The 22,918-nt window shown below is 45.7% G+C and overlaps 1 protein-coding gene across 1 annotated transcript in view; it reads left to right on the forward strand.

Annotated features, from left to right (window-relative positions):
* The window catches only part of PIK3AP1 (phosphoinositide-3-kinase adaptor protein 1), a 109,250-nt gene that overhangs the window by 74,303 nt on the left and 12,029 nt on the right, over nt 1-22,918 (forward strand). Inside the window, exons 9-14 of the mRNA XM_061194821.1 lie at nt 2,378-2,473; nt 6,542-6,739; nt 10,173-10,238; nt 12,083-12,288; nt 15,085-15,157; nt 21,686-21,841. Coding sequence (XP_061050804.1) covers nt 2,378-2,473; nt 6,542-6,739; nt 10,173-10,238; nt 12,083-12,288; nt 15,085-15,157; nt 21,686-21,841 — 795 coding nt within the window. The remainder of the gene's footprint in view (nt 1-2,377; nt 2,474-6,541; nt 6,740-10,172; nt 10,239-12,082; nt 12,289-15,084; nt 15,158-21,685; nt 21,842-22,918) is intronic.

Raw genomic sequence — 22,918 nt, forward strand, 5'->3', positions numbered from 1 at the left:
TTAAAACTTTATATAAACTACTTTATATACTGAAAACTACTTTATATAAAATACTTTATATACTGCAAACACCAGTCTGCAACTTTTTCACTCAACATTGTGTTTTGTTTTGTTTTATGGTCACAAAATTTATATTTAGATTATCAAAAGATTGTCAAAGTTTGAAACAAGGTCGGGTAAGAGCTATGCTATGTAATAATGTAATATCTGGTCACTGGAAAGTTTCAAAATCAGTATGGACTTCCCTGGTGGCACAGTGGTTAAGAATCCAGCTGCCAGGGCTTCCCTGGTGGCGCAGTGGTTGAGAATCTGCCTGCCAATGCAGGGGACACGGGTTCGAGCCCTGGTCTGGGAGGATACCACATGCCGCGGAGCAACTGGGCCCGTGAGCCACAACTACTGAGCCTGCGCATCTGGAGCCTGTGCTCCGCAAGAAGAGAGGCCGCGATAGTGAGAGGCCTGCGCACCGCGATGAAGAGTGGCCCCTGCTTGCCGCAACTGGAGAAAGCCCTCGCACAGAAACGAAGACCCAACACAGCCAAAAAAAAAATAATAATAAAAATAAATAAATAAATAAATAAATAAAGGAGTTCCTTTTAAAAAAAAAAAAAACAAATCCACCTGCCAATGCAGGGGACACAGGTTTGAGCCCTGGTCCAGGAAGATCCCACATGCTGCGGAACAGCTAAGCCTGTGCGCCACAACTACTGACCCTGCACTTTAGAGCCCACAAGCCACAACTACTGAAGCCCGCGTGCCACAACTACTGAAGCCCGTGCGCCTAGAGCCCGTGCTCTGCAACAAGAGAAGCCACCGCAATGAGAAGCCTGCGCACCGCAACGAAGAGTAGCCCCTGCTCGCCGCAACTCAGAGAAAGCCCGCGTGCAGCAAGGAAGACCCAATGCAGCCAAAAATAAATACATAAAGAAATAAATAAATTAAAAAAAATAAAAAATAAAAATCAGTATGTTTTATAATTAAAAAATCAGTAATCTGGTAATTGACAGGTGAGCCATAATTTTTTTTAATAACCTGAAATTATTTTTGCTTTGGGAATCTAATTGTACATACTTGCTCATAATTACCTAGGCCTTTTAAAAAAGTGCTGATAGGGTTTTTCTCATATATGAATGCAACAGAAGCCACTATGGATAATTTGGAAGACAATGAAAAGTGTAAAATAGAAAATAAAATATCCATGGTCTGAAATGTCCATGACCTATCCATACTACTTCAGAAATAGCCACTATATACATTTTGATGTATTTCTTTCCAGGCTTTTTTTCTATGAACATACAGATATTCTGTTTCAAAACTAGGATTGTGTCACGTGAAGTTCATTATCCTTAACATAACTTTATGACCATGACCTCTTTTCAATTAATATTCTTGGAAAATGTGATATAAATATAAATATTTCATACAAATTCACCAGACTGTATTTAACTGGTCCCCAAAGATCAAAGTAGTAGGAACAGTATATCTGTGTGTACTGATTAAATTCAAATGATTTTTTTTCTCAAAGTATACTATTCAACTTCAAACTACATATTTTGCTTAAGCAAACAAGTCCCCAGTAACTGTGTGATATGCCTTACTGAACGCAACCTCTTGATATTATCAAAGTTCTACTTTTAACACAAGGCTGAAATTTTGCTCCCAAAATGCATACTTCAGAGTCATAAAGTAACGTAAAGTAATGTTGGTTACTAAGGTTTTAGTAGAATCTGCTGTGTCAATTGAATAGTTTTCACACACAGTTTTGGTCCCCATGGGTTTATGCTTAACAGTGAAAAACCAAAGGTCTATGTGCTTCTTCCTTATAAATGACCAATTGCATGAATGACCTAAAAATAGAGTTCTGGTTGTTATGTTTTTGAGATGGTACTATGTTGATAGAGTGGCTCCCATACATTCTTTTTAACTGTTGAAAATGGTTCATTGTTTAAATAAATTACGATTTATCTATTCTTTGTTGTTTCTGCCTCCAATTATTTGTTGTCGTTTTTTTTTTTTTTGCTGTTATAAAGACTACAGTTATATATTTAAAAATTAAGCTAATTCTTTCAAACACAAATGAGCATATCTATAACTTTTGAGTCCTGTGGTCTAGGAAAGGGCCTGAAGGTTGTAAATGTTGCTCTCCTTTATACCCCATATTTACTGAGTGTCCTTATTGAGTAGGTAGATAATTGGATGTATGGATGCATGCATGGACCTATGGATGCATGGGTGATTAGATGGATGGATGGGTAGATGGATGGTTTAATGAATTCTTGAATCTCTTGATTTGTCAAACCTTGTATATCCACTTATAAAATGTCCTTGCCTGTGTGGAAGAACAACATATAAACTCTTAGTCTCCTTTCCCTTCTAGATGTTGAAATGCTTCAGGCCAGTACATCTAATCCAATCCCTGGAGATGGTTTCTCTCGGACCACTAAGGATTCTATGATCCGCAAGTTTTTAGAAGGTAAATTGCAGCAGTGAGCAGGGAAGCAAAAAGAGGGAAAGAGAAATAAATGTAAGATATTGCCTGGCTCGCTATGAGGGTTGCTCCACTCAAGGAATGGGCTGCCATGTACATGGCACATGGTGTGCTTGAAGGCACTCTATTCCCATGAGCTCCCCCATCAGCCTATTACAAGTAAGCCAGAAGTTCCCACCACTGGAGCCACTGCTTTGGGTAAACAAGTTGCCTTTAGCAAAATCTCTTTTTAAATACACTTGTTTATTTTTATTTGACCAAAATTTAATGAGTACCTACTATGAGCAAAGCACTATTTTAGTTGTTGGGCTAGGGGACACAAAGGAAAATAAGACATAATCAATACCCTCAAGAGACTTTACTTTCTGGTGAAGGAGGAGAACATAGGGGAACATACTCAGGTATTATTAAGTCAAGGCTGTATTGGAGAGTGATTATATATATGTTGTCCAGTTCTCCCACTATTTATGAAGAGATTGTCTTTGCCCCCCATGTATTCTTGGCTCCTTTGTCATAAATTAATTGATCATATAAGCATGAGTTTATTTCTGGGCTTTCTATTTGTTTCATTGACCTACAGTAGTCCATTTTTATGCCAATACTATACTGTTTTGATTACTATAGCTTTATAGTATAGTTTGAAATCGGGGAGTATGATACTTTCAGCTTTGTTCTTCTTTCTCAAGATTGCTTTGGCTATTTGGGGTCTTTTGTGTTTCCGTACACATTTTAGAATTATTTGTCCTAGTTCTGTGAAAAATGCCATTGGTATTTTGATAGAGATTGCATTGAATCCATAGTTTGCCTTGGGTAGTATGGTAATTTTAACAATATTAATTCTTCCAATGCATGAATGTGGTATATCTTTCCATTTATTTGTGTTGTCTTCAGTTTCTTTCATAAATGTCTTATAATGTTCAGAGTACAGGTCTTTTACCTCTTTGGTTAGATTTATTCCTAGGTATATTATTCTTTTTGATGCAATTGTAATTGGGATTGTTTTCTTAATTTCTGTTTCTTATAGTTTATTATTAGTGAACACAACAGATTTCTGTATATTAATTTTGTATTCTGCAACTTAACTGAATTCATTTACTAGTTCTAACAGTTTTTTTTTTTTGGCTGTGTTGGGTCTTCGTTGCTGTGCGCAGGCTTTCTCTAGTAGCGGTGAGCGGGGGCTACTCTTCGTTGCAGTGCGTGGGCTTCTCATTGTGGTGGCTTCTCTTGTTGTGGAGCACGGGCTCTAGGCACGTGGGCTTCAGTAGTTGCGGCACGTGGGCTCAGTAGTTTTGGCTCACGGGCTCTAGAGCACAGGCTCAGTAGTTGTGGCTCACGGGCTTAGTTGCTCCGCGGCATGTGGGATATTCCTGGACCAGGGATCGAACCCGTGTCCCCTGCATTGGCAGGCAGATTCTCAACCACCACGCCACCAGGGAAGCGCCACTAGTTCTAGTAGTTTTTTGATGACATCTTTAGGATTTCCTATATACAGTATCATGTTATCTGCAAACAGTGACCGTTTTCTCTTTCCTTTCTGATTTGGATTCCTTTTATTTCTTTTTTAAAAAAATTTATTTATGTTTTATTTTATTTATTTTTGGCTGTGTTGGGTTTTCGTTGCCGCATGCGGGCTTTCTCTAGTTGTGGTGAGTGGGGGCTACTCTTCATTGCGGTGAACAGGCTTCTCATTGCTGTGGCTTGTCTTGCTGCGGAACAGGGGCTCTAGGCACATGGGCTTCAGTAGTTGTGGCACGTGGGCTCAGTAGTTGTGGCTCGTGGGCTTGGTTGCTCTGTGGTATGTGGGATCTTCCCAGACCAGGGCTCAAACCCATGTCCCCTGCATTGGCAGCCGGATTCTTTTTTTTTTTTTTAATTTATTTTATTTATTTATCTTTGGCTGCGTTGGGTCTTCGTTGCTGTGCGCGGGCTTTCTCTAGTTGCGGTGAGCAGGGGCTACTCTTCGTTGTGATGCACGGTCTTCTCATTGCGGTGGCCTCTCTTGTTGCAGAGCATGGGCTCTAGGTGTGCAGGCTTCAGTAGTTGTGGCTCGCAGGCTCAGTAGTTGTGGCACACGGGCTTAGTTGCTCCGCGGCATGTGGGATCCTCCCGGACCAGGGCTCGAACCCTTATCCCTGCACTGGCAGGCAGATTCTTAACCACTGCGCCACCAGGGAAGTCTCACAACCCTGAATTTTTACCTGCCTCCATGTTTAATGTCTTTGATTTCATATTTCACATCTTTCTGTTTTGTGTATCCCTCAGCTACTTATTGTGGATATAGATGATTTTAATACTTTTGTCTTTTAACCTTCTTACTAGCTTTATAAGTGGTTGATCTGTATATTTACTGTATATTTGCCTTTATCAATGAGATTTTTCTTTTTTTAATTTTCATATTTCTAGTTGTGGTATTTTCTTTTCTGCTTAGAGAAGTCCCTTTAACACTTTCTGTAAAGCCAGCTTAATGGTGCTGAATTCTTTTAGCTTTTGTTTGTCTGTAAAACTCTTTATCTCTCCTTCAAATCAAATGATATCCTTTCTGGGTAGAGTATTCATGGTTGTAAGCTTATTTTTATCACGTTAAATATGATATCACTCCCTTCTGGCCTGCAAAATTTCTGCTCACAAGTAGCTGGTATTCTTATGGGAGTTCCCTTATACGTAACTAGTTGCCTTTCCCTTGCTGCTTTTTTTTTTTTTTTTTAATTTATTTTATTTATTTTTCTTTGGCTGAATTGGGTCTTTGTTGCTGCAGGCGGGCTTTCTCTAGTTGTGGTGAGTGGGGGCTACTCTTCGTTGAGGTGTGCGGGCTTCTCATTGTGGTGGCTTCTCTTGTTGCGGAGCACAGGCTATAGGCGTGCGGGCTTCAGTAGTTGTGGCTCGCGGGCTCAGTAGTTGTGGCTCGCGGACTCTAGAGCGCAGGCTCAGTAGTTGTGGCTCACGGGCTTAGTTGCTCCACGGCATGTGGGATCTTCCCGGACCAGGGCTCGAACCCATGTCCCCTGCATTGGCAGGCGGATTCTTAACCACTGCACCACCAGGGAAGCCCTCCCTTGCTGCTTTTAATATTCTCCCTTTATCTTTAATTTTTGCCATTTTAATTACAATGTGTCTTGGTGTGGACCTTTTTGGGTTGATCTTGTTTGGAACTCTCTGTGCTTCCTGGACCTGAATGTCTGTTTCCTTTCCCAGGTTAGGGAAGTTTTCATCTATTATTTCTTCAAATACATTCTCTGCCCCTTTTGCTCTCTTTTCTCCTTCAGAGACCCAATAATGGGAAAGTTAGTATGCTTGATGTTGTCTCAGAGATCTCCTAAACTATCCTCATTTTTTTAAATTCATTTTTCTTTTTTTCTGTTCAGCTTGAGTGATTTCCACTATTCTGTCATCCAGTTCAATGATCTGTTCCTCTGTATTATCTCATCTACTATTAATTCCTTCTTGTGTATTTTAAAATTTCAGTTATTGTATCCTTCAGATCTGTTTGGTTCCTTAAATTTTCGAGCTCTTTCTTAAACTTCTCACTGTGTTCATCCAGTCCTCTCCCAAGTTCATTGAACATCTTTATGATCATTATCTTGAACTCTTTATCAAGTAGATTGCTTATCTCCACTTTGCTTAGTTCTTCTTCTGGGGTTTTTCTTGTTCTTTCATTTAGAATATATTTCTCTGTCCCTCATTTTGCCTAATTCTCTCTTTTAATTTTTGTGTATTAGGTAGCTTGGTGATGTTTCCCAATCTTAGAGTGGTGGCCTTATGTAGCAGATGTCTGTGGGGCCCAGTAGCACACTCCTCTCTGGTCACCAGAGCTATATGCTCTAGTGGTGCCCCCTACATGGGCTACATGGGCCTTTCTGTTGTGGCAGGGCCTACTACTGTGGGTGTGCAGGTAGGTGGGGCTGGCCCCCGGCCTGGTTGGCTGCCAGACCCTACCTAATGTGGAGGCAGCCAGCTTGCTGATGTGCAGGGCTGGGTCCCAGGGCAGCTGGCTGCATGACTTGGGGGTCCCAGGGTTTGACAATTGCTTTCAGTCACCTTTCTCTCTGTTTCTAGGCAACAGCGTGAGAATGTCCAGTTTGGAGAGGGAGGTACACCATCTTGGTCAGGAAGAAGATGTTTATCACACAGTGGATGATGATGAGGCCTTTTCCGTGGACTTGACCAACAGGCCCCCTGTCCCAGTGCCCAGGCCAGAGGCCAGTGCTTCTGGCACTCACCAGCTGTCTGACAATGAACCATACATTTCTAAAGGCAAGTGTAGCAGGGAATGATGCACAGTGGGGTCTTCAGAGCCTCTCAGCAGGAATTCCCTGGATCCTCTACCTCCTGAACCATTGCTCAAGACCATTCCCTTCTGAATGGTCTCCAACCAGCCCCAGGAGACAGAGTCAGAGCTTGGGGCAGATTCTGGAACTAGACTAGGGGCAGTGGTCAGATTCAGTTCTGGCCTTCCCGGAGGAATTTATGCATAGTGTGAAGACAGAGATAAACAAGATGTCCTCTACTCCAAATGGCAAGATCCCTGGTAAATTTTTATCTCCTGAAACTCTCATTATTATTATTATTAATTTTTAATAGTTAACATTTATTGAAATCTACCAAGAGTGCTCTATTTGGAATATGTCATAATAATCTATTAGGTAAGGGCCATTATCATCCCCATTTTACAGATGAGGAAAATGTAAGCCCTCATTTTTGAGGCTTCCAGAGGTCACTTGATTACCAAGTAGCAGAGCCAGGATTTGAACTCAAGGAGTCTAACTCCACAACCTTGGCTTTCAGCCACAATGCTATGCTGTGTACCTATGTACATTGATAAAAGTTGGTGATAATTGGGTTTTGACCCATAATGATCCCTGGGACATTAGTTAGATGCTGATAGCATTGTCAGTTTCACTATCTTTCAGGACTTGATTTTATTAATATGATTACAAGTACTGTAAGAGTATAGGAATTGCCAGATCTGTGCACCTGACATCCATTCCATTTTTTTTTAAATAAATTTATTTACTTATTTATTTATTTATATTTGGCTGCGTTGGGTCTTTGTTGCTGTGCGCGGGCTTTCTCTAGTTGCGGCGAGTGGGAGCTACTCATTGCGGTGCGCGGGCTTCTCATTGCGGTGGCTTCTCTCGTTGCGGAGCACGGGCTCTAGGCACGCGGGCTTCAGTAGTTGTGGCGCACGGGCTTAGTTGCTCCGCGGCATGTGGGATCTTCCCGGACCAGGGCTCGAACCTGTGTCCCCTGCATTGGCAGGAGGATTCTTAACCACTGCGCCACCAGGGAAGTCCCTCCATTCCATTTTTAATAGTATAAGCAGGTTGTGGAAGGTATGGCAAAGATTATAAACTGGGGAAGATAGCCCTCAACCAGAGCCCCAGGCACTTGGGCTGGGCTTGTCAAATAAAGTACAGCATGCCTCGTTAAGTATGAATTTAAGACAAACAGCAAATAATTTTTTAGTGTAAGTGTGTCCCAAATATTGCACTCTTTTTTTCAGTTTTGGTTTTGGTTTGTTAAATCTGGCGACCTTAAATTGGGTAGAAATACAGTGGGGGGATATTATATATTGCCTAGTGCCATCAGTGCTCAGGGTTTGCCATCCCTTGGATGGCATCTCCTTTGGCGTGTGTAGCAGACACTCAGTGTCCTGCTTACATCCCCCCAGCTCTTTATGTTTTTGTGCTCACTGGATGGACCCTGCCTGTTAGGACCTGTGTCTTTTAGCCTGATGGCTTTCTCTGGCAGGACAGGCTGGAAGAGTTGGGGGATTATCACCCCTGGATGCAGCCCTCAACCACTGACTGAGTAGAGTTGATGGCTGAGTACCCTAGCTTACTTGCCCCTCTACTGGGAGAACTCTGGGGTTCATGCTCTACATTGCTTTTCAGAGCTCCCCAGCTTGCCCATCATGGTGACTTACTGGATAACCCACCATTTACTGCTTTATCCACTTCCCTGTCTTACCTCCATCACCTCTCACATAGTCTACATGTACTTGGATCATTGTCCCCAGGTCTGCTTCTTTTTTTTTTTAAGAGACATTTTTTCCAGAGTTCTTTTTTTTTTTAATTAATTAATTTACTTATTTATTTTTCGCTGCGTTGGGTCTTCGTTGCAGTGCGCAGGCTTCTCATTGCGGAGCATGGGCTCTAGGCACGCGGGCTTCAGTAATTGTGGCACATGGGCTCAGTAGTTGTGGCTCGCGGGTTCTAGTGCACAGGCTCAGTAGCTGTGGCGCACAGGCTTAGTTGCTCAGCGGCATGTGGGATCTTCCCGGACCAGGGATCAAACCCATGTCCCCTGCACTGGCAGGCGGATTCTTAACCACTGCACCACCAGGGAAGTCCCCCAGGTCTGCTTCTAAGGGAACCCAAATGAAGAAGCTTGCAAGTATATATTGATAATGCCTAAATGGCAGGGGGTGGGGAGAGGGTGTTGATGGTCTGGCTCATTGTGGGAAGTTCAGCTGGGAGAGGCATAGGTGGTTCCTAAAGAGCCTTGATGGACTTGCTAGGAAACTGTGAGGAGGAAAGGAAAGGAGAGGGGCAGGAGATGACAAAAAGGGCAATGGTTTGGAGTCTAGGACACCTGGATTCAAGTCTCAGCTCTTGCATTTTTCAGCTGTACAGTATGGAACATTGGGTAAGTCATTTCACCCTCTTTAGCCTTAGTTTCCTCATCTATAAAATGGGTATCATAATACTATATGTATACAATGATGCATAATAATACTTGCCAGAGCCTTATTGTAAGGGTCAGATGAAATAATACATGGGGAACTATTTTATAAACTGTAAAGCACTGAGTAGACGTCCCTTGTGTTAACTAGCAAGCCAAGGTATTGCTGTCTTATTGGCATCAATCTCAAGGTTTAGATGTGAATAATAAAAGTTAACATGGAGTGCTTACATGTGCCAGGCACTATTCTCAGCACTTTCCATGTATTAACTCGTGTAATCCCCACAAAGAGGAGGGTACAATTATTATCCTCATTCTACATATCAGAAAACTGAGGCAAGAAGAGGTCAAGCCTCTTGTCTTAGGTTGTATGGCTTATAAATGGCAGAGCCAGGATTTGAACCCAGGGAGTCATGTGCAGAGCCCAGGGAGACTTAATCACTATGCAGTCCTACCACTGAGTGAACGCTTGTCATTTCCCAGTTTTCCCTACAAGTCTTTATGTGTCCCTTGTGCATGACTGACTTCATCTAAGTCCCTTTGGAGCCTTGCACATATTTTACCTGTTCCACTGCTCTGAGTTCTGTCTTATGGCACTTGTTGACATGTGAAGTGGCACTTCCTTTTATTCTCAAACTTCAAGGTGTTCCACGGCTCACTTCAGTATTCAAGGATCCAGAAAAGGGTAATCTTGTTCACCTTACCCTTTTCTTTAATGATCTCATAAATGCTGATCATGTCCTCTGACTGGCTTTGTCTTTCTGGTTTGAGACCTTGTTGGTTTGGTCTGTCTTCGTTTCATAATCCCTATAGCTTCTGCTCATTGGTTGCCTCCTAAAGTTTTGGTTTATAGAACTGCATACAGTGGTCCAAGTTGTGATCCATTATTATTATTTTTTTGTACAAGATTTTGGTAATTTTTTTGGTAAATGTATAAAATATTATAAAGCCTTTTAGAAAGAGATCTTATTTGGCTTTACTTAGAATACTCTTTATCTCATAGTTTTCGCAGAAAAAAGTCAAGAGCGGCCTGAGAATTTCTACGTTACCTCAGAGAGCATCAGGAAAGGTAAGCAGATGTCCTCAGCTTCCTTTTGTATGACCTGAACTTCTGGGTGGTGGAAGTGTTCATGTTTCAGTGATTTCCAGGTGTAACATCTCCTTATCCTTGAAAAACAGAGAGGTCCAAGAGATACCTGAAGTGGAGCTGTACTGATGGTAAAGGGAGAGGAGAAGAGATTGGGGTGCCTTAGAACACTGTACAAATTGATCATACCAACAACACTAATACCCTAGAAAGTGTCTGTAACGGCACACTGAAGTACAATTTAAACATTGAGACTGATACCAACAGGATGAAAGTGGGCAGCCCAGCACCCAATCTTTACCTAGTGATGCAGCCCTACCATGCTATTTACCTACCCTATCTGTATTAGCTAAACTATACTTTAATTCAACTTTTATTTGAGGCATTTTGCTTGCCGCTGGGTGACATTTTTCTTTTTTTTCCAAAGACCTTTTAAGGAAGCTTGAGGAGATAAGTATTCTTTTGTTCTTGATTAGTTTCCTTGTGCTAAACAGAGGCATTCAGTATTATCCCATTGATGATTCTTCTGAAAAGGAACTATCACACCATCTAAATGTCTGAAAGCTTCCCTAAGGACTTTGGTGGTAGGAGATTGGAACTGATTGGCTTTTGCATTTTTTTTTTGTCCCCACACTCCATCTCCCAACACAATTAAAGACAGCTTGGAAGAGGGCAAACCTGGGAGAAAGGTATGTGAGTGTGTGTAGCCAGATGAGTAAATGGTTGGTAAGAATGATACATTAGCTTCTTTGAAGCTTTTTCAATACCCACTGGTGAAGTCATCTCTCTTTTTCCTTCATACCGTATCCCTGAATCACAATGCTCACATGGGGTCCTGCTGGAGAAATTTAGAATCAAATATAGCCCTACAGGAAATGAGCAGTGAAATGTCAAGTCGTTTTCATATGCTCCAGTGGCCCCATCACCTCTTCAAGTAGCTCTTTCCCCACAGAACTTAGTGGAGTCACAGAGCCTGGAGAGAGAGGAGTTGGTTTCATACTTCCGTAGAATATCCAAAGCAGAGAACTATAAATTTTTAATACGGAGGAGAGGTTGGCACACGAACAACCCAAGGAGAGTCAGCTGGGACCCAGAACCTAATTTTTACCTGGTGATATTGGACTGGGTCATGATTCTATTAGCACTCCAGTCTCCTCAGGCAGTTCATACCCATAGGTCCACAATCACTGTGCCCCATGCTGCTTGGAGGCAGGGAGGATGGGGAGGGCTGGAAGAGGTGCTGGGAGAAGCAGCCTAGTTAGACTTTCCTGTATATTCTCTTCTGGAGTGGATTTTAGTCTAAATCAGTGGTTCTCAATTGGGGGTGATTTCTCCTCCACTCCCCACTCCCCAACCTGCCAGAGGACATTTGGCAACGTCTGGGACATTTTTTGTTGTCACAACTGAGGAAGGGGATGCTATTGCCATCGAGTGGGCAGAAGCCAGGGATGAGGCTAAACATCCTACAGTGTACAAGACAGCTACACAACACCAACAAAGAATTATCTAGTTTAAAATGTCGATAGTGCCAAGGTTGAGAAATGCTGGTCTAAAGGCTTCTCAGTAATTCATGTTGACTCACTCCGTGGATGCCTTACTTCCTAAAATGGTGTGGCCTTGTCTACTTTAGTGTAACAGGATTTGAAATTATTAGTTGCTTCCCTCTCTCTGATTCCATGTAATATCTCCCTTTTCTCGGTTCCACACGTAACTGTTCTTTTGAGACACATCCTCTTGAGCCCATGACCAGCCTCATTAACCCCACTCATCCGGTCAGCTCTCCCCAGCGGCGACGCTGTCAAGCTGAGTTTCTCCATCCTTTCCAGAGCCACCTGTCAGACCCTGGAGGGACAGGCCTCAGTCAAGTATGTATGACCCATTTGCTGGGATGAAAACTCCAGGTCAGCGGCAGCTTATTACCCTCCAGGAGCAGGTGAAGCTGGGCATCGTCAACGTGGATGAGGCCGTGCTCCACTTCAAAGAGTGGCAGCTCAACCAGAAGAAGCGGTCTGAGTCCTTTCGTTTCCAGCAGGTAACTGGCTCCAGATGGACTTTGTTTTATGTCTGTTTCTCTGCTAGACAGTGGAGGAGGGCTGGGTCCATGGCTGTCTTGTGTATTGCTGTAACTGCACACCTGTGACTGGGCCTGAGAACATGTTTGGGTGTCACGGTGTGTCAGTGCGTATGTGTATTTGTCACCTGTTGTCTGTAACCACATGGCTCCCTGGCTGAGAGCTGGATGGCTTTTCTTGTTGTTGTGAGGCTAGAGATCAGGAACCAAGACTCAACTGCAAGGCCCAGTTCTGCGCCTGCCTCTTCCCTCTGTGTGTGGCCCTATACTTTTGCTTTCCACCTTTTTTCTCAGAGGCCTTCTCTCTGCTCCTACTGCCAACACTCCCACAGAACTATCATACTTCAGAACTCAAAGAGAACTTGGACAGCTCCCAAGAATTATGATTAGGTGAACAAAACAAGTCTCAGACATAAAACCACTCAAGTTAAAACACACTCGCATGCATACACATCCCCCCCCCCACACACAGACATACACACACAAACTGTAGGCATGTATGCAAATGCAAAGGCAAAAATCTGGGAAAGGCAAAAGGCAAAAATCTGGCTAGCCCATGCCCCTCTGAATGGCTACCACTCAAGAGGAGACTGGGATTGGAGGGCTGGGCTGTCGGGAGACTCTTGCTATTAGCATGAGGATATGTAACTCCACACAGTGAGAAGTGGGGACGTGAGTCCTAAAGCTGCATTTGTCCATCTCTGACAACAATCTGAGGCACTGTGCTAAGCGTTGAGTGGACCTAATCTCTTCTACCCCTCACAGCCTGTGTTGAAATAAGTGTCATTGCTCCCATTTTACAGAAAAGTGAGGCCAGAGAGGTGAGGAGGCAGAGTCAGGATTCAAACGAGCCCTTTCTCACTCCAGAGCCTGTGCTCCCTGCACTACACCTTCTACCTTCTGAGCGCTCCCTTAAACAGGGTCACCTGCTCTCCCAGCCTGCCCCCCTCCCTTTGGGGGTCTGGATGCAGGAACCCAGGGCCCTCGTCACCCACGAGACCCAGGGAGGCTGAAGGGCTGCGGGGAACAGGCTGGTCCTGGCCAAACACCGATTTTCTTTCTCCTTGCCAAGTTGGTGCCGCGTGGCACAGTAGTTAGGAGAAGCCAGGGCTCCAAAGCCAGGCAGCCTGAGTTCAGCCTTATTCTGCCTCTTCAGGCTGGATGACCTTGGCCTCTCTGTACCTCCACTCTCCCATCTCTGAAATGTGAAGGGAGAGGACTAGACCATGTAAACCTCATAAAGCCCTCAGCACACCTGACACACAGTAAATGCTGAGAGTACTCCATGCTCTGACAGCCTCCTGGTGCTTCCAGAGCACCCCCCCATGCAAGGACTGGAGGGTGTGAAGACTATTCCCGGGGCTGCCCCACCGTGCTTTCCCTCCACGCCTCTGTCCACCCCTCTGTCTCCTTCACTTCCCCTCCGGTGAGCAGGCACCGCCCACCGACACTCTTGAATCTGTGTCTCTGGTAACACCTTTCCAGCCACCAGCTGAGCGTGTCCCCTGAAGCGCCCTAGACCTGCAGCACATCCAACAGCAAACCGTCCCTCGAGGCTGCTGCCCTTTCCCGACGCCCTGTGTCTGTTCACTGCACTGTTATCTTCCAGACGCTGAAGTTCAGGCATCAGCCTCTCTTGGGCTCGTCTTCCACACCCCCCACATCCAGCCAGCTGCTTGTCTCGCTTGGTCTTGCTCCGTCACGTTCTTCCTCTTGCCTCTGCTCCTTTCTTTGCGTTCCCTCTGCCACATCCCCGTGCTGGCCTGTATCGCCTGCCTCTGCCCTATCACATTGTCTCCTGGTGGGTCTCCTTGCCTCCAACTCCTTCCCCCTTCCTCTCTGCCAGACCTTAAAGCTATGGCCAGCCCACAACTTCCCATGTTTCCCTGCTGCTTCCTGGACCAAGCTCAGTCTCTCAGCTGCAGTCACAACCCAACCCACCTTTCAGTCCTGCCTCCGTGGCTCCCTCACGGGAACCTTCTGCTCCAACCAGATGGTCTGGATGTTGGTCCCTGGGGCATTTCCCTAGAATGCTCAGACACTTAACTTCAAGCTGATTGTTGTTTATTGACCAAAATAGCAACAAATCTTGACCCTCACATGTCTGTTCAACATTTATTGAATGACTGCGATAGACCAGACCACAGGATTGCAGAAAGGTCCGAGACCTGGTCTCTTGCCCTTCGAGAGCTCACAGTACCTCTGAAGAGACCACGTGCGCACACGCATGCGCACACACACACACACACAGGGTAAGGCAGTGTAGCCCAGTGGCAGATGGCACGGGCAGCAGTAAGGACTGGAGCAATACGGGAGGGGGCGCTTAGAAGGTGGGCCTTGACCCGGGCTTGGAACAAAGTCATCGAATCCATGTCCCTCAGGGTCAGGGGAATGTGTGAGAACACAGTATCAGAGGTAGGAATGTAGGTGGAGAGCTTGTAAGCAAGTAGGAGACTGGCTTGTCTAAGGGGCGTGCAAAGTGGGTGGTGGGTTATAAGGCTGGGAAGGAGCTGAGAACCAGAGAGGAGGGGAAATACTTTGCTGTGGACAAGATGTCTTCTCTTCAGGCACAACTTCTAAGAGGGCTTGGATTTCTCTGGGAGCCGATTGCAAATGCACTCCAGCCTCATCTGCACGTTGGAAATGTTATTGCAATGTGATATATCTTGCAAATGTCATAAAATCAGAAAGAAACTCTAATGCCCAGAGGGTATAATTCTGGTGTATATTTTTAAAATAAGCTAAATTTTTTTCCAGGAAAATCTTAAACGGCTAAGAGATAGCATCACCCGAAGACAGAGAGAGAAGCAAAAATCAGGAAAGCAGACAGGTATATGGCTTCCTGGGGGTGCTGCATGCTGGGGGACTTTGCTGTGGTCTGTTGTCCTTGACTCTCCTTTCTGCTGGGGCCTGAGTGGGCAGAATGCTTGCCCAGCACCTATCACCTGTCTGTAGATCTGGGTCCCCCACTAGGCTGTGAGGTCTTTTGGGGCAACGGCTTTGTCTTGTTAATTCTATAAATCTAGTACCTGGCACATAAGGCATGTCAGCAAATGAATGAAAGGAAGGCTTGAACTCTGCATCCCTCCTCCCATGAAAGAGGATGATAATGCTTTCTCCCCGGGCACCTGACTCTCCCCTTGGCATTTAGGAAGACACTTTTTTTTTGAGCAGAGAAAAGAGAAAATCCCATTCACATAGTGTCTGTTTCTGATTCAAGCAGGGCACTGCGTCATCGGTGTCCACACCAAACGCTGCTTTGGAAGCCCCGGTCTCAGGTGCAGCAGGGCTCCTGCCGTGTGTGGTGGGGGCCCAATAGCAGGGCCATGGATTCCAGTTGTGCTCACCGAGGACCAGGCCCCTCTGTTCCCCTTGACCCTCCCTCCCCCAGGTGCTACCCATGTGGCACCACCACCCCTGAGCAAAGAGTGGGCATTTGCCCGCACTGCATATCCTCGCTGAGAGCCTCTGGCATGGTGTGTCTCTGTTATTTACACTGGCCAGCCTTATACCAAGAAGAGCTGGCAAGAAAAGACTTTCAGAGGCATTCAGATCTTGAATGGCGCTCCATTGCGTAAAGAACTACGCTGGTGCATAACTTCTGTAGTTTGTCTCCAGCTGCCATCAACGGCCCGACTTCCCATGAACCTGGTCAGTCTGGTAATACCCTGGTCTTCAAATAGGACCTCTTCTTGCCACAGGCCCCTTGCTCATGCCTCTCCCTCCTCACCTGTATGAAACTACCGGCGCTGAGAGACCTAGCCCTGACAGCCCCTTCTCAGTGAAGCCTTCCTGGATCACTCCTGGCCATTGTACTCCTTCTTCATTTGAGTATCTATAGAACCTAGTATCCCTTCCATCCACCTGGCACTTCTTTTCTGTTGCCTCTGGTTGCTATTACTTCATTCCTTCAAACCATCAGCAGTTCCCAGAAGTTCTGCCTCCAAAGTACATGTTATCATTTCTGATGACCTTCCATGCCGCAGCTGCATCCAAGCCACCATCATCTCTTCCTGGATTAATGCAGAAGCCTCTTCAATTGTCTCCCTGTGTCCATTCTTTTTCCTCTGCAGTTAATCCTACAAACTGTAGTCAACAACCTTTCAAAAATAAAAATCAGATGATGTCACTCTCTTGCTCAAAACCCTTGGGGGCTCTTGTCCCAAGAGTAAAATCACACTCTTCATTGTGACCTACAAGGCCCTGCATGATGTGATGCCTGAGCTCATCCTCCACTTTCCCCCACACCCTGTGTTCCAGTTGCAATGGACTGCTTTTTGTTGCTCTGTCATGCCAAGGGCATTCTGCCCAGGGCCTTTGCACTTGCTGTCCCCCCTCCACTTCTTTTCCCACATCCTTACCCACTGGCTCTTTTTCATCCTTCAGAGTTAGGCCATTCTCTCTGCCATTCTCTCCAGAGTAGCCCTCCACGACTCACTTCCTGTGCCATTGCTCACCCTCTTCTCACAAATCACAGACTGGAATTATGTTTCTATCCTCATGGTTATTTTCCACACCGCTTCTCCCCCCAACCCTGCCACCACCACCTGCATTAGCTCTGTGAGGACAAGAACTTGTCTGTTTTGTGCGCTGCTGAATCCCCAGCATGTAGCACAGTACGTTGGTGGAACTCAAGAAATCTCTGTTGGAATGGTTGGTTTGAGTGAAACGTTTGGTGACACCATTCATTCATTCCACAGATACTTATTGAGCACCAGGCACCCAGCCAAATACAGAGACCTGTAAGATGCAATCTTCACCATCTGGTAGCTCATGAGTTAGTCTTTTATTTGTGTAGGTCTGGTTTTCCCAGCTACAGCCTGTCCCACAATGCCTAGCACAGTGTTTTGCAAGCAATACAGCCTAGTGAATATTATTGATTTTGACTTTTTGGAAGAAGAAGAGGGGTAAAGAGGATACAACCGTGGCAGAAGGTCAGAGGGGTCATCCTCAGACTCCTGCCTGGGTGACTAAGTTTTAAATGTATGCTGCCACTAGCCACCCTCATACTCGTCTGCCTCCTATTTGGGAGGAGGAAAAAGGAGAGAAGGGAGAAAATCTGTTTCAAGAGCTGCAGTCATCCTAGGGTCATCCTAGGGTCAGACAATAGGGTTCAGAGGGTTGAGGTGCTTTTTAAAACTAGAGCACATGAACCCAAAGGTCAATAGAAGCCTTGATTGAATGAAACATTTCAAGCTTTTAAATATAGGTAGTATCAAGAAAATTGCGATTTGGTGGGGCATGTGGTGTTTGAAGGCCGGCGAGTCGTAGTGTTGGAGTCATGTGTGCTCAGCAGCCTGGGCTCCAGAACCGAGCTACTGGTGTCATCACACATGTACCACCCACCCAGGCTCCACCTGGGCCCACTGGAGAGCTGGAAGCAAGACAGACATGCATGCCGAGGAGTAGAGGGTTGCAGGCTGGGCCCTGGGGCCAGCAGGGTTGAGGTCAAGTTCCTGCTCACTGTTCACCCCTAACTAGCTGGCAACCATGGGCAAGATACTTCACCTGCCTGAGCCTCAGTCCTCATCTGCAAAATGGCACAAATACAAGTGCCCATCCAGTAGAGTCGCTCTGAGGATTCAATGGGTTAGGGCATAACTGGGGTCAGGCACAGTGCCCGGCACATGGAGGCACTCTAAAAACCACCTGCACACCAGCTGGCGTCCTCTTAGCCAGGGCTTCCCAGGGAGAGTGCGCTGAGCTGGGACTCACCATCCAGGGGCCAGGCTTGGAATCGTGGCTTTTGACACATTATACAAAGTTCACTCAAGGCTAATCAGGCTCCGAATGATACCCACCAGAGGCTCTAGTCTAGATTAGAATGGTCAATGTCTAAATTTTTCCAAAGGAACATGGTTTAGATGCCCTACCTTCCCTGCTACCCTACTCTTCAAGAAGCAGACCGCTGACCAGGATTTGGGGGTGGTGGTGGTGAAGGGTTAAGTATTTTTACTTTTTACATCAAGGGTTTTAATTAATGTCATAACTATTAAAAGATTATGTATGATTTGACACTGAGCCAGAACGGCTGGGGACCACAAGTAGCCCACATGGGGAGAATGTTCTATCCATCAGCACCAAGAGTCTCCCTATATTTTTGTTTTTTATTTTGGTAAAATGTACATAAGACAAAATTTCCTATTTGCACGTAAACGTACAATTTGCTGGCATTGAGTACACTCAAAATAACGTACAGCCATGAACACTATCCATTTCTAGAACTTTTTCTTCCCTGACAAGGATTTGAGCTGATATGGGAGGTGATCCTAGAGAACACAGGAGCGGGTGGGACGTGAGAGAGGAAGGAAAGGCGGCCAGCAGCGTGCAGTTAGCACCATGGAGACTGCAGTTTCATCTCCCCGGAGACGCTGGGAGTCAATGGAGAACACTCTGGAAGAGTTATCCCTCCCACGGGGCATTTAGACACCAGCTCCCGTGTCTTGGGGTGAGGCCTGCTGGGAGACTGGCGCTTGTAATCTGGCTCCCAGAGAAAGCTCAGGCAGTTGGAAGTTGGACCCTCTACTGCCTGGTGAGGCCCAAGGTCATCAGAGCATCTGCCAAAGAGAAGGCATCATTTATGGTTGAGTAAACATGATATACTAGATCTTTGCATAAAACTCGATTGTGTATTTAGTACATTCTAACTTGAAATTGCCTATTATGGGGATTTTCACACTCAGGTGCTCCAATGCTGCTGCATCCATGCTTGTAGGGGTAGCAGGTAGGAACTGGGGGGCAGTTGGGGACGGGGTAGGGGAATAGATTAGGATTGGAACAGGGTTTGGGGCCACTTACTCTGCTTCAACCATTGCAGCTCCTTTTTAAAAAATCTGTTTTCTATACTGAGCTTCTGTTTTCACTAGAGGAAAGAATCCTGCTTCACCAAAAACAAAAAACATTTGAAAACCATCGACACAGGATAACATTGACCTATAGGAAAATTAGGGCCGATGAATGGCATTTCTGCTTGAAGGACCTTTTCCAGGAATGGAGGCCACTCCACGCAAGGACTGACTCTATTCATTTGGAAACCTCATTTGCCTTAGAAAAGAAAAACAATGGTGATTTTTCTTTAATTTGGGTTAAAAGACCAAGGACGATTAAAAAGTAACAGTCTGTTCATAATAACTTGCCAGTCTTTCTTCAGCCCTGGGGAGTTGTTTTCCTCTCACTGAGATAGTGCAGAGCGCTGATGGTGTAGGAAATCAGAGAAGGGCTGACTGACTCCTGACTTGCTGAATGCCCTGACCCCGTGGAGGAGAATATCAATATTTGTGTTCTGGGCGTGTCTGTGGCCAGTGCACCGGGGGGACCTGGAGGAGCAGGCTGGGTCCCAGGAGGCCTGGGTTCTGATCCCTGTTTTGTCACTGAATCACTTCATGATCCAGGACTTTTCCTTTAACCACTCTGTGCCTCAGTTTCCTCATCTGTGGTTACACCCAGCTTATCTACTTCACGGAGTAGCGAAGTTCAAAGGAGGAATAGTAACACATGTGAATGCACTTTGGCAAAAGTACTATGCAGTATAGTGATGATAATTATTTTTCCTGGCAGTGTCCCTTTATTCAAAGAATATCAGGATTTTGTAGACATTTAGACTGGCTCTACTTGATTTTTTGAACTGTTGACTCCCAACTTTTTTCCTGTGTATTTTACTTTCCTTCCTCCTCGAACTGTTCAGAGTCGAAAAATGCTTCATTGAAGTGAATTAAGCAGACAGGAACCTCCCTTTAAGAGACTGTTGTTAAACAGCTCGGTCAAAGCTGAGGGGGGAAAAAAGTGTCACCTGTTTGGGCTCTGAGCCACCATGGGCTCACACCCACGTGTGGGTACACCGGCTAGTCTCCACCCAAGTGCTTCCAAGCTTGGGTGGGTGCTTCCACTGCTCAGTTGTAACCAAGAGAGCCCAAGGACATGAAAAAGATCTGTGTTCCACCGAGACCTGGAAAGCTGGGTTAGTACTAGGACCAGACACTACGCTTGGAACCAGAGTCTCTAGGATGAGGAAAGCTCGAGCTCACGCAAACCAGCAGTCCACTGTTTTAATATTCTCCATGCAGAATGTCGAGCACACTTGGTCTAACCTGTCCTCGCACCTGCGCTTGTTTACCCGTTTACCCTTCTTGGCAGATCTCTGGCTTTGGCAAGCAGAGCCACCCCTGCCGCTGTGCTCCCTGAACTTCCTGCCACACCCATCCCCTAGCAGAGGAGAGCCGAGGAGGAAGTGGGTCCTCAAGAATGAGACCACGTGTCCCCAAAAGTCCCCCCGCGCTTACACCTCTTCGCAGAGGCCCCGCCCCAGGGCTTGGGAAGGTCCAGGGCCTCAAGGGGAGCCCTGTGACAGGAGATCACCTGTGGCTCTCACACTTCCCTGGAGAGGAAGCTGGTTTGGGCCCGCACAGATGTTTTGTTCCACTTGTCAGCTGGAGTTGTTCCCTGCTCATAGCACTCAGGGGTGGAAATCTAGGGAGGAAGAAAGACCAACCACTGAGCAGGGCTAAGCCAGTAAAGAGGTTAGGTTAATGCTTTGCAGGGCAAAGGGATAATCTGTCCTTCTGAATCTGTGGGGTCCCAAACCACTGATGAGCTTTGCAAGTCACAAAATCTTTCATGGGCCTGATGGACCTCCTTTCGTGAACTCTCTGGATCATTGCTGTCATTGTGGACCACCCACCCTTCATCCATCACTTATTAAGGGATTGAGAGGCAGTCTGAGTAGTGATTAAGGGCCTGGAGTTTGGAGCCTGGGTTCAAATCCCAGCTGTCCCCCTTACTGACTGTGTGACAGGGACGTGGGACACGCTACTTCACTTTTCTGTACCTTAGTTTCTACTGAGAATGTTGACAATAGTATTTATTTCACGGGTGTTGGGAGGATTCAAGGAGCTAAAAATACGGAAGCTCTTAGAACTCTGCGTGATGCACAGGATAACCTATTATTACAATCAATGGCATTCGCAACCCCTCCTCAGAAAGGGAAGTAATTCAGAGGGGTCGACTGACTTAACTCAAGCTCCACAGCTGGTGAGTGGCAGAGCCGGGGCCCCGGATCTTTCCCTAATCACATGTTCTTTCTGCTACCTGATGCAAAAGCATTTCTCTGCCCTTTCCAACATTCCTCCACCCCAACTTTCTGTCAACAGTTGCCACACAGTAGTCTGTGGAGTTTCAGTGCTGAATTGGGCAGGATCCCCACCCTCTTCCCCCTCCCTTTCTCCTCCTCCTTGCCCCTCCCCTCCCCTCCAGGCACCCTCCAGATTCAGGTGGAGGAGGTGGGTGGGGAGAGAGCAGCCCAGCAGTTTTGTAAATGGCATCCTGGTGCCTTAAAGCTTATCCCTTTTCCCTCTAATTGCAGACTTGGAGATCACGGTCCCAATTCGGCACTCACAGCACCTGCCAGGGAAAGTGGAGTTTGGAGTCTATGAGAGTGGCCCCAGGAAAAGCGTCTTTCCCACAAGGACAGAGCTAAGACGAGGAGACTGGAAAACAGACAGTACCTCCAGCACAGCAAGTAAGTAGGTGGCCCGCAGGTGCCTTTGGGCCATGGAAACGTGCTCTGTTATGAGCCCAGAACATCTTACTTGGAGCCTGATCTGGGCTTGGGAGGTGTAAGAAATGGGGGACATTTAGCCTGTGAGGTTTGCCTTTTCCAGTGTGCCAAAGATCCTTTATACAAATATCCCGTGAAGCCAGATTGCATGATAATTATTACTCTATTGCTTTTATAAATGAAAAATCCTAATCATAATACTTGTTAATATTTATTGAGCATTTACTATATGCTAAGCCTCTTCCACAGATTCTCTGATTTAATTCTCATAATCACTCTACAGGATAGGTATTATCACCTCTATTTACCGAGGAGGAAACTGGAAACTTAGTGCCTTCCTCTAGGTTAAATAGCTAACAAGTGGTAGCGCTGGGATTTGAACTCAGGTGGACTGGATCCAGGGCCAAGACTCTTGCCTACTGTTCTTTTTGCTTCATCTATGGGAAGGGGAAGGAAAGGGCACAAAGTCAGAAACATTAGAAAACAGTGAACTCGGATTTGAGAATTCCAACTTTATAGGCAAGTTGAGGATCTAATTTGGAAATGTCTTCCTTTTGGCTTGACAGCTTGAATAGGAGTCTGATTGCAACAAGGCAATACACGCTGATGTGCAGGCAGGAGCTGGGGCTTTGTTTCCAGATCCAGGGCAGTATTAGCTGACTTCAGACACCCCAGCTTCACAAGCCAAATAGATCGAGTTTCCCTGCTTTTGAACATTTCAGTGTTATCAAAACAGCTAGGAGAGAAGTGAAAGAGCAAGAGACAAGCTGAATTATGGGACTCACGTCTCCGTAAATGTCAGGTGGAGGACCCCCACATGGATGTAGGAACTGGAAGGTCACCTAACCCAGGGGTTCTTAATCTTTTCTGTATCACATACCCCTTTGAGAGTCTGATATACGCTCTGGATGTGCTTCCTATAAAAATGCACATGCATGTGTTTACACACACACACGCACACACACAATTTTGCCCATCCATGGACTTAGGTCAAGAGCCTCTGAACTGTTCCCCCTCCTTACTTTATTAATAGAGTAT

The sequence above is a fragment of the Eubalaena glacialis genome, chromosome 1 (assembly GCF_028564815.1).
Source record: "Eubalaena glacialis isolate mEubGla1 chromosome 1, mEubGla1.1.hap2.+ XY, whole genome shotgun sequence".
Lineage (NCBI taxonomy): Eukaryota > Metazoa > Chordata > Mammalia > Artiodactyla > Balaenidae > Eubalaena > Eubalaena glacialis.